At 35.2% G+C, this 11643-nt stretch overlaps 1 protein-coding gene and 1 long non-coding RNA gene across 3 annotated transcripts; one reads left to right on the top strand and one right to left on the bottom strand.

Moving 5' to 3' along the window:
- The first annotated feature begins 2203 nt into the window (after nt 1-2203).
- On the top strand, nt 2204-2819 carry LOC142223721 (uncharacterized). Its single transcript, XR_012718869.1, has 2 exons — nt 2204-2413; nt 2522-2819. It is a non-coding gene; the product is annotated as an uncharacterized LOC142223721 (long non-coding RNA).
- Nucleotides 2820-8150: 5331 nt separating this feature from the next.
- LOC142223720 (uncharacterized) lies at nt 8151-9222 on the bottom strand. Of its 2 annotated transcripts, none has more exons than XM_075293570.1 (3): nt 8944-9222; nt 8645-8855; nt 8151-8580 (listed from the first exon to the last, which is right to left on the bottom strand). In XM_075293570.1, exons 2-3 carry the CDS (start codon nt 8702-8704, stop codon nt 8206-8208), a joined length of 435 nt encoding a protein of 144 aa, XP_075149685.1. In that variant the 5' UTR covers nt 8705-8855; nt 8944-9222; the 3' UTR covers nt 8151-8205. The 2 variants fall into 2 exon arrangements, with proteins under 2 accessions (XP_075149685.1, XP_075149686.1); XM_075293571.1 differs by having other exon boundaries at nt 8947-9222.
- Between the last annotated feature and the right edge of the window lie 2421 nt (nt 9223-11643).

Genomic DNA, 11643 nt, shown 5'->3' with positions numbered 1-11643 from the left:
TTCCCTTTTTTTTTTTTTTTGTTTTAATCGGTCACTGTATTTTTTATTCTTTTGCACAAAATTGGGTAGTTATAGTCGTAGACTATTATCGTTGATACCAAATACCACCAAGCAAACGTTGCATAGGCCACAATACACCTCTGTACAAAATAACTTTTCATGATAGACCACTCGTCTATTTTGAATTTATCGCATTAATGGTATTTGATTTCAGACTACATATGAATACGTTAATAGTGAACTATTTTCTTCGGCGGTGACAATTGTGATTCATTTTATGGTAAAACAGCTATATTAGCATTACTTCACAGACAATTATTTAGGTCTCTGCCCATTGAATTATATCTACTCCTTGCATGGATTCCTGGCTGTTGATTGTGCTGTGTTACGAGGAGGTCCAGTACAATCGAAAGCACTAGTGTAAATATTACACTAGTAAATATCCTTATCCCCGTCAATCGGCTCGAAATCGTGGTTATCTTTCACGATGATGTGATGCCGATACAAAAATAAGCCAGCAGTGAAGATATCGACAACTACTACTAATACTACTGAACACTTATCTTGTGAGCGGTCATTCAATCCCACGAAGGTGTCGTCGACGGTTTCCTTATAGTGCTTGTCCAAAGTTCGGTGAGTTTCTGGAACTAATCGAACGGGCACCTAGAAACGCTGATGGATGAATTCGTATGTCCTCCTAAAGCGGGACTTCGTCCCGGGCAAGGGCCGGTAGAGTGTGCGGTCTTTCCCCAAAAATAGAAAATTCGTCTTGGCTGTGCGTGTGTCATGAGATTGTCGCCAACACCAGAACTCGCACGATGGCCTACAGCGACAGCCGAATAGCCAGAAGCAATCGCTCAAGGCTTGGAAATATCTTAACCTTGTATTCGCGGCGCACAGGTGACACTTGTGGAAGCCACTTAGTCGAACGACACAACACGTGGCCAAGTGAATTATTCTATTGACATTGGCCCTAAGCCACCCGAGGGAAAATATTAAAATGTTTTGGGCATATAATGGAACCTTGGGGTTCCCTTGAGGTTGTCCAAAACGTGGTGTAAGCACAGCAATAGGAAGACGCTGCTCCGAATCTACTCTAGCCCAAATTCGCAATGTAATATGCTCGAGTACTCTTGCCGAATGGCGCGAATGAAATTGCCGATGCAATTTTAAGGTAAACACGTCAAAATGACAAGTCACCAGAGTTGCCAAACATACAAAACTATCAAACCTACAGGGTCAAAGTAGAAAACGTTCATACGGCCATAGTGATCGAAACAGGGTGACATAACAATTTACGATTCCGAATATCGAAACATGCAAGCCAAATTTGTTTGAAATGTAACCTCCATATTTATATGTTTGCTCGATGGGAGCAAAATGACCTGAATACCTACAATTTCTTTATAAAATCGCCACTGCTAAGTGGAAAAATTGTGTTCCTATACCACTAGTATATATGTATGACTGTATGAATTAGGAGATTACCCAATTTTTGATTTTAAACCTGTAGAGTTTGAATAAGTATAAACAAATGTGGTCCAAATCGGTTCATATATATACCGGTTCATACATGTGTATGCATATAGAAATCTTTACATACAGTTCTCAACAAATTCGAAAGACTTAAGATGGTATCAAAAATGTTGTTTATAACTCAAGACGCAGTTGGGTTTTGCACATTGTACTCTTCCGAAATTCATGTTTGTCATACACCCACACATAGACCTTATAATACACAGATGATCCACTATTCTCTTTAAAAAAAATGTGTCAGTTCCAAAAATTAATTTTCTGACATTTCGTTTTGATTTTTTCGTAAAGAGTCAGTCCCAAACATTAATTTTCGTGCATTTGCTTTTGTGTTGTTCGTAAAGAGCAATGCTACTCAAAATTAAATTTCGCGGTTTTGGTCACAATTTTTTGTTCAAATATTAACTTTTAATATATTAATTTATTTATAAATATTCTGGTGCATCATAAACGGCCTAATTTTGTGTAAAATTAGCAAACTACAAAAAGGAAAACGAAAGAGATTGTACGCGTGCTCTTATTTTTCTCGTTTATTCTTAATCTTTGGAACTGTCAAATATAGTTTGACACCCATGGCTCATCTATGTATTATAAGGTCTATGCACCCACATTAAAACTATCGATATTTCTTTTGTTGTAGTCTTCTACCCCTGTGTACAATTTTGGTGCATCCACTGTTTATAGCTCTAGACGCAGTTGGGTTTTGTACATTGTACCATCATAGACCAAGAAAATATAGAGACATACCTTGCTAATTCATCATGGTTTTGTTTATTTGCAGTGCGCAGTCATTCCACTCAATTGTGCAGTCAAGTGACTCAATTTATTTTTGGAAAACGAGAATAACCGTATAAATTAGTCAATTTGCATTACAAAAAAGGTGTGGATGAATAGTAGTTTATAAACTTTCACAATATTTGGTGTTTCAACGAGAGAATAAAGGAAAGAAAACTAATTAAAGCCAAATTAAAAAATTACTCAATTGCAGACAAAAAAGAGCCATCTACGGTGTGCAGACAAACTACAGCGCTGTGAATTCACTTGAGATGTCTATACCTTCCTTGGTCTATGCTATTATATTTAACAACTTGCGTGAAGATACCGACGTAGGTAACTTTTTAAATTACAACAAACACCGAAATGACAGGGTGACACAGAGTTGCAAAAACCATATAAAATCCAAATAGTACGGAATTTATCAACTGTGGTGGCCACAAAAATTATGGAAAAACAAAATATGACCACAAATTTAGCGAATATAATGAATAAAGATATGTTTAACAAAATTATTAATGTGTAGATGTGAAGGTATTACTACCACAAATTGTTTAAACTGTGATTTAAAACAGAATGTGCACCCTTTCCGCGTAAAACAAGAGGACAACCTCAAGCACAAACTTCGCTCCTGGTGCCAAAATAATAGCTTCGTTCAAAATTCCGCTAATGGGACATCAAAGTGGAGGTCATTACCTACATTTTGATGTATGGCATGTGTTCCAACAGTGTTTTTTACGAAGATATCCCTGATTCCAAGTTTTCAACTGGGAGGGCAGAACATAGATTCTACCATGGAAGCCAGGAACGGACTTCGTTCAAAATTCCGCTAATGGAACATCAAAGTGGAGGTCATTACCTACATTTTGATGTATGGCATGTGTTCCAACAGTGTTTTTTTACGAAGATATCCTGGATTCCAAGTTTTCAACTGGTGGGCAGAACATAGATTATACCATGGAAGCCAGGAACGGGCTTCGTTCAAAATTCCGCTAATGGGACATCAAATTGGAGGTCATTACCTACATTTTGATGTATGGCATGTGTTCCAGCAGTGTTTTTTACGAAGATATCCCTGATTCCAAGTTTTCAACTGGGAGGGCAGAACATAGATTCTACCATGGAAGCCAGGAACGGACTTCGTTCAAAATTCCGCTAATGGGACATCAAAGTGGAGGTCATTACCTACATTTTGATGTATGGCATGTGTTCCAACAGTGTTTTTTTACGAAGATATCCCTGATTCCAAGTTTTCCACTGCGGGGCAGAACATAGATTCTACCATGGAAGCCAGGAACGGACTTCGTTCAAAATTCCGCTAATGGGACATCAAAGTGGAGGTCATTACCTACATTTTGATGTATGGCATGTGTTCCAACAGTGTTTTTTTACGAAGATATCCTGGATTCCAAGTTTTCAACTGGTGGGCAGAACATAGATTCTACCATGGAAGCCAGGAACGGACTTTGTTCAAAATTCCGCTAATGGGAAATCAAAGTGGATGTCATTACCTACATTTTGATGTATGGCATGTGTTCCAACAGTGTTTTTTTACGAAGATATCCTGGATTCCAAGTTTTCAACTGGGAGGGCAGAACATAGATTCTACCATGGAAGCCAGGAACGGGCTTCGTTCAAAATTCCGCTAATGGGACATCAAAGTGGAGGTCATTACCTACATTTTGATGTATGGCATGTGTTCCAACAGTGTTTTTTTACGAAGATATCTCTGATTCCAAGTTTTCAACTGGGGGGGGGGCAGAACATAGATTCTACCATGGAAGCCAGGAACGGACTTCGTTCAAAATTCCGCTAATGGGACATCAAAGTGGAGGTCATTACCTACATTTTGATGTATGGCATGTGTTCCAACAGTGTTTTTTTACGAAGATATCCTGGATTCCAAGTTTTCAACTGGTGGGCAGAACATAGATTCTACCATGGAAGCCAGGAACGGACTTTGTTCAAAATTCCGCTAATGGGAAATCAAAGTGGATGTCATTACCTACATTTTGATGTATGGCATGTGTTCCAACAGTGTTTTTTTACGAAGATATCCTGGATTCCAAGTTTTCAACTGGGAGGGCAGAACATAGATTCTACCATGGAAGCCAGGAACGGGCTTCGTTCAAAATTCCGCTAATGGGACATCAAAGTGGAGGTCATTACCTACATTTTGATGTATGGCATGTGTTCCAACAGTGTTTTTTTACGAAGATATCTCTGATTCCAAGTTTTCAACTGGGGGGGGGGCAGAACATAGATTCTACCATGGAAGCCAGGAACGGACTTCGTTCAAAATTCCGCTAATGGGACATCAAAGTGGAGGTCATTACCTACATTTTGATGTATGGCATGTGTTCCAACAGTGTTTTTTTACGAAGATATCCCTGATTCCAAGTTTTCCACGGGGGGGCAGAACATAGATTCTACCATGGAAGCCAGGAACGGACTTCGTTCAAAATTCCGCTAATGGGACATCAAAGTGGATGTCATTACCTATATTTTGATGTATGGCATGTGTTCCAACAGTGTTTTTTTACGAAGATATCCCTGATTCCAAGTTTTCCACTGGGGGGCAGAACATAGATTCTACCATGGAAGCCAGGAACGGGCTTCGTTCAAAATTCCGCTAATGGGACATCAAAGTGGAGGTCATTACCTACATTTTGATGTATGTCATGTGTTCCAACAGTGTTTTTGAACGAAGATATCCCTGATTCCAAGTTTTCCACTGGGGGGCAGAACATAGATTCTACCATGGAAGCCAGGAACGGACTTCGTTCAAAATTCCGCTAATGGGGCATCAAAGTGGAGGTCATTACCTACATTTTGATGTATGTCATGTGTTCCAACAGTGTTTTTGAACGAAGATATCCCTGATTCCAAGTTTTCCACTGGGGGGCAGAACATAGATTCTACCATGGAAGCCAGGAACGGACTTCGTTCAAAATTCCGCTAATGGGACATCAAAGTGGAGGTCATTACCTACATTTTGATGTATGTCATGTGTTCCAACAGTGTTTTTGAACGAAGATATCCCTGATTCCAAGTTTTCCACTGGGGGGCAGAACATAGATTCTACCATGGAAGCCAGGAACGGACTTCGTTCAAAATTCCGCTAATGGGACATCCAAATGGAGGTCATTACCTACATTTTGATGTATGTCATGTGTTCCACCAGTGTTTTTGAACGAAGATATCCCTGATTCCAAGTTTTCCACTGGGGGGGCAGAACATAGATTCTACCATGGAAGCCAGGAACGGGCTTCGTTCAAAATTCCGCTAATGGGACATCAAAGTAGAGGTCATTACCTACATTTTGATGTATGTCATGAGTTCCAACAGTGTTTTTGGACGAAGATATCCCTGATTCCAAGTTTTCCACTGGGGGGCAGAACATAGATTCTACCATGGAAGCCAGGAACGGACTTCGTCCAAAATTCCGCTAATGGGACATCAAAGTGGAGGTCATTACCTACATTTTGATGTATGTCATGTGTTCCAACAGTGTTTTTGGACGAAGATATCTCTGATTCCAAGTTTTCCACTGGGGGGCAGAACATAGATTCTACCATGGAAGCCAGGAACGGACTTCGTTCAAAATTCCGCTAATGGGACATCAAAGTGGAGGTCACTACCTACATTTTGATGTATGTCATGTGTTCCAACAGTGTTTTTGAACGAAGATATCCCTGATTCCAAGTTTTCCACTGGGGGGCAGAACATAGATTCTACCATGGAAGCCAGGAACGGACTTCGTTCAAAATTCCGCTAATGGGACATCAAAGTGGAGGTCATTACCTACATTTTGATGTATGTCATGTGTTCCAACAGTGTTTTTGGACGAAGATATTCCGGATTCCATTTTTTCCACTATGGGTCAGTAGATAGATTCTATCATGGAAGCCAGGAACGGACTTCGTTCAAAATTCCGCTAATGGGACATCAAAATGGAGGTCATTACCTACATTTTGATGTATGTCATGTGTTCCAACAGTGTTTTTGAACGAAGATATCCCTGATTCCAAGTTTTCCACTGGGGGGCAGAACATAGATTCTACCATGGAAGCCAGGAACGGACTTCGTTCAAAATTCCGCTAATGGGACATCAAAGTGGAGGTCATTACCTACATTTTGATGTATGTCATGTGTTCCAACAGTGTTTTTGAACGAAGATATCCCTGATTCCAAGTTTTCCACTGGGGGGCAGAACATAGATTCTACCATGGAAGCCAGGAACGGACTTCGTTCAAAATTCCGCTAATGGGACATCAAAGTGGAGGTCATTACCTACATTTTGATGTATGTCATGTCATGTCAAAATTTTCTATAGAAATAACATTTTGACAAAATTTTCTATAGAAATAAAATTTTGACAAAATTTTCTATAGAAATAAAATTTTGACAAAATTGTCTAGAAATAAAATTTTGACAAAATTTTCTATAGAAATAAAATTTTGACAAAATTGTCTATAGAAATAAAATTTTGACAAAAATTTCTATAGAAATAAAATTTTGACAAAATTTTCTATAGAAATAAAATTTTGACAAAAATTTCTATAGAAATAAAATTTTGACAAAAATTTCTATAGAAATAAAATTTTGACAAAATTGTCTAGAAATAAAATTTTGACAAAATTTTCTATAGAAATAAAATTTTTACAAATTTTTCTATAGAAATAAAATTTTGACAAAAATTTCTATAGAAATAAAATTTTGACAAAATTTTCTATAGAAATAAAATTTTGACAAAATTTTCTATAGAAATAAAATTTTGACAAAATTGTCTGTAGAAATAAAATTTTGACAAAATTTTCTATAGAAATAAAATTTTGACAAAATTTTCGATAGAAATAAAATTTTGACAAAATTGTAGAAATAAAATTTTGACAAAATTTTCTATAGAAATAAAATTTTGACAAAATTGTCTATAGGAATAAAATTTTGACAAAATTGTCTATAGAAATAAAATTTTGACAAAATTGTCTATAGAAATAAAATTTTGATAAACTTGTCTATAGAAATAAAATTTTGACAAAATATAGAAATAAAATTTTGACAAAATTTTCTATAGAAATAAAATTTTGACAAAATTGTAGAAATAAAATTTTGACAAAATTTTCTATAGAAATAAAATTTTGACAAAATTGTCTATAGAAATAAAATTTTGACAAAATTTTCTATAGAAATAAAATTTTGACAAAATTGTCTATAGAAGTAAAATTTTGACAAAATTTTCTATAGAAATAAAATTTTGACTTAAAATTTTGGCTTAAATGGAAATGGAAACCTCATGGTATCATGGTATCAAAATTAATTGAAATTTTCTTATGAAATCAATTAATTTTTTATTCAAGTATTTTTTTATGCCCAATTAAAAAAGTAAATAAATTAAATCAAAAATAAATTAAATTAAAAAATCAATTAATCAATCAATCTTTTAATCAAACTTAAAACACAGTCAGTCAAGAAAGTAATAGAAAATAGTTACGTTTTTAATTAAAAAATTTATTGAGTTTTGCAATCAACATCAATTAAATTTTTAATTTAATCAATTAAAAAATTAATTGAAATTTTCTTATGAAATCAAATAATTTTTTAATCAAGTATTTTTTATACCCAAAAGTAAAAAAAGTAAAATAAAGAAATGCTGTTTAGTTTTAATTCATAAACTCGAATGGAAGGAGATTCTTTTTACATTTGTTTATACAAATCTAAAACTTTCACCTTAACAGCAAAAATGTTACTACATACATAGTTTAATATAAAATCACCTTTAACGTTACTAATGAATATGTAATTGATTTTTTATGGAATCCAAAAGAAAATCAATAAAAATGTTTGTGTTAATTCATAGGTCGTTTGGAAGATTTTCCATGTTATTTAATTTGATTATCAATAACGATAACGGCGACTCCCACCACTACGACCGCCATAACTTACGCCTACTCTACCACATTGCGTTCGATTAAATTTGTGCTTCTTCAGCACAGCGTTCTTTGGTTTTAGCAAAAGGTTCAGCCATGGTCGGGAGTCAGATGGTATATACTGACCAGCTTCTTCAGGTATAGGAATTAATTCCGATGCTATGCCCCAAATCGGATCGAGTTCTATAACTAAATATAGCACGGTTACTATACTCTTCGATATTTCGGAACTGGAAATTGATGACATGGGTTTATCTTCTATGGCCACGCCACGTGAGGCAATATCAGTTGCTATAAGATTTTTTACTTCACCAGAGGTAATATCTGCAATAGCGAAAACCATCTAATTTTAAATCATTAGACAAATCAATAGCTAAAACTTCCACATATTTAATAAAATTCTTTACCAAATAGAATTTTTCATCCTCTTCAACGATTTCGATTGTTTGCCAAATCCAATGATACATCACGCACCGGTATGGAATTGTTCAAATAACCGTCGGTAAAATGTCGGACTCCTAGCACTTGTCATTAAGCATTGTTTATCGGGCCGTATATCCAATGATATCTTTCGAATCTGAGGATCAAAACCCATATCCAAAATAAGATGAGCTTCATCTAAAAATAGATAAGTAATAGTGGCTGCGTCAATAACATTCGCTTGTACAATTTAAACGATCAGGAGTGCAGATAATAATTTCCATACCACCTCCAACACATCCAATTTGTTCACGGCGACCTTCTCCATAAATCATATTCCTGAATGAATTTTGTTGTTCCCTTCTTTCTCAATTTGCATGCCAATTCACGTTTTGGCGCCAAAACGCTATGACTGTGGAATATTTTGATGTACAACATAGCGAACAATAAAAACTCTAATATGTCTACAATTTCTGTTTGTGCTGTACCGTGAGATCTTCATTTTTAATAAAATAATAAATAAAATTATTTTATTATTGTTCTAAATTTTGCACGACAACAAACCAATCCACCGGAGTTGCCAAAACTTTCGAATTTCATTGTTACCACGTTTTCTTCATGAATGCATTTTTATTGAAAATAATTGAACCTTCACATTGAGAAACATTCTCAATGTGATTTCAATGTGACAAAAATGGAAACCGGGATATCTTCGTCCAAAAACACTGTTGGAGCACATGGCATACATCAAAATGTAGGTAATGACCTCCACTTTGATGTCCCATTAGCGGAATTTTGGACGAAGTCCGTTCCTGGCTTCCATGGTAGAATCTATGTTCTGCCCCCCAGTGGAAAACTTGGAATCAGGGATATCTTCGTTCAAAAACACTGTTGGAACGCATGACATACATCAAAATGTAGGTAATGACCTCCACTTTGATGTCCCATTAGCGAAATTTTGAACGAAGTCCGTTCCTGCCTTCCATGATAAAATTTATGTTCTGCCCAAGCCTGTGGAAAACTTGGAATCAGAGATATCTTCGTTCAAAAACACTGTTGGAACACATGACATAAATCAAAATGTGGGTAATGACCTCCACTTTGATGTACCATTAGCGGAATTGTGAACGAAGACCGTTCCTGGCTTCCATGGTAGAATCTATGTTCTGCCCCCCAGTGGAAAACTTGGAATCAGGGATATCTTCGTTCAAAAACACTGTTGGAACTCATGACATACATCAAAATGTAGGTAATGACCTCCACTTTGATGTCCCATTAGCGAAATTTTGAACGAAGTCCGTTCCTGGCTTCCATGGTAAAATTTATGTTCTACCCGCCCAGTGGAAAATTTGGAATCAGAGATATCTTCGTTCAAAAACACTGTTGGAACACATGACATACATCAAAATGTGGGCAATGACCTCCACTTTGATGTCCCATTAGCGGAATTTTGAACGAAGTCCGTTCTTGGCTTCCATGGTAGAATCTATGTTCTGTCCCCAATGGAAAACTTGGAATCAGAGATATCTTCGTCCAAAAACACTGTTGGAACTCATAGCATACATCAAAATGTAGGTATTGACCTCCACTTTGATGTCCCATTAGCGGAATTTTGAACGATGTCCGTTCCTGGCTTCCATGGTAGAATCTATATTCTGCCCCCCACCACCAGTGGAAAACTTGGAATCAGGGATATCCTCGTTCAAAAACACTGTTGGAGCACATGGCGTACATCAAAATGTAGGTAATGACTTCCACTTTGATGTCCCATAACCAGAATTTTGAACGAAGATCCTTCCTAGCTTCCATGATAGAATCTATCTACTAACCCTTAGTGGAAAAAATGTAATCGCTATTGCAGATATTACATCTGGTGAAGAAAAAAATCTTATAGCAACTGTCTCACGTGCCCTGGCCATAGACGATATAACCCATGTCATCAATTTCCAATTGTGATTTCAATAATTTTTGTATTTGATTTTCAACTTATTACAAAAATCATGAATCCAATTACCAAATTGTAGCCGTCGTGAAATTAATTTCAAATATTTTTGGATGAAGATATCTCAGAATCCATTTTTTTCACTACATAGATGAAGGTGGGTAAAAAAACAATATGATTTTAACTTATAAATTCAATTCATTTATTATTATTAAAATATTTTAAACATTTTTAATTTTGTTAAAATATATATTTGGTTTTAATCTGGAATGAAAAAACTCCAGATGTTTTTATTTGAGTTTTATTTAACCTTAACCTTTTATCAAAAAATTGGAAGACAAAATCTTTAAGTCAACAAACTATTAAAAATGTAATTAATCAATCAATTTTTTAATCAAATTTAAAACAGTCAACTAAATTTTTAATTGAATCAATTAAAAAATTAATTGAAATTTTCTTATGAAATCAATTAATTTTTTAATCAAGTATTTTTTATGTCCAATTAAAAAAGTATATAAATTAAATTAAAAAAGTAACATATAAAAATTTTGTTTAGTTTTATTTCATAAACTCGAATGGATTGAGATTCTCTTTACATTTGTTTATACAAATCTAAAACTTTCATTTTAAGGTCTGTACTATGTTCGGTTTTCCCGTTGAAATTTTCGTGGTTACTTCATTAAAATAGTTTAATTTGAAGAAGATAATTAAATTTAATTGATGCGCATTTTATTTTTTTATCGAGATTTCGTCAAGCTTTAGCAGAATTATGTTTGTTTTCATTTACAATTTTGATTATTTTAGAAAAAGTAATCGAGAAAATAAAATAATTTTAAACTCGAACATAGTACCCACCTTTAACAGCAAAAATGTTACTACATACATATTTTAATAAAAAATCACCTTTAACGTTACTAATGAATATGTAGGCAATGACCTCCACTTTGATGTCCCATTAGCGAAATTTTGAACGAAGTCCGTTCCTGGCTTCCATGGTAAAATTTATGTTCTACCCGCCCAGTGGAAAATTTGGAATCAGAGATA

This window comes from Haematobia irritans, chromosome 2 (assembly GCF_050003625.1).
Source record: "Haematobia irritans isolate KBUSLIRL chromosome 2, ASM5000362v1, whole genome shotgun sequence".
Classification (NCBI taxonomy): domain Eukaryota; kingdom Metazoa; phylum Arthropoda; class Insecta; order Diptera; family Muscidae; genus Haematobia; species Haematobia irritans.
This window is presented reverse-complemented; position numbering and strand designations above follow the sequence as displayed.

What these genes read in the sequence shown, in the direction of transcription:
- LOC142223720 (XM_075293570.1), bottom strand. Translation starts at nt 8,704, where the DNA reads ATGTATCATTGGATTTGGCAAACAATCGAAATCGTTGAAGAGGATGAA. An exon ending in AGGATGAAAAATTCTATTTG is followed by an intron (nt 8,581 to 8,644) that starts GTAAAGAATTTT and finishes ATTTAAAATTAG; the next exon opens with ATGGTTTTCGCTATTGCAGA.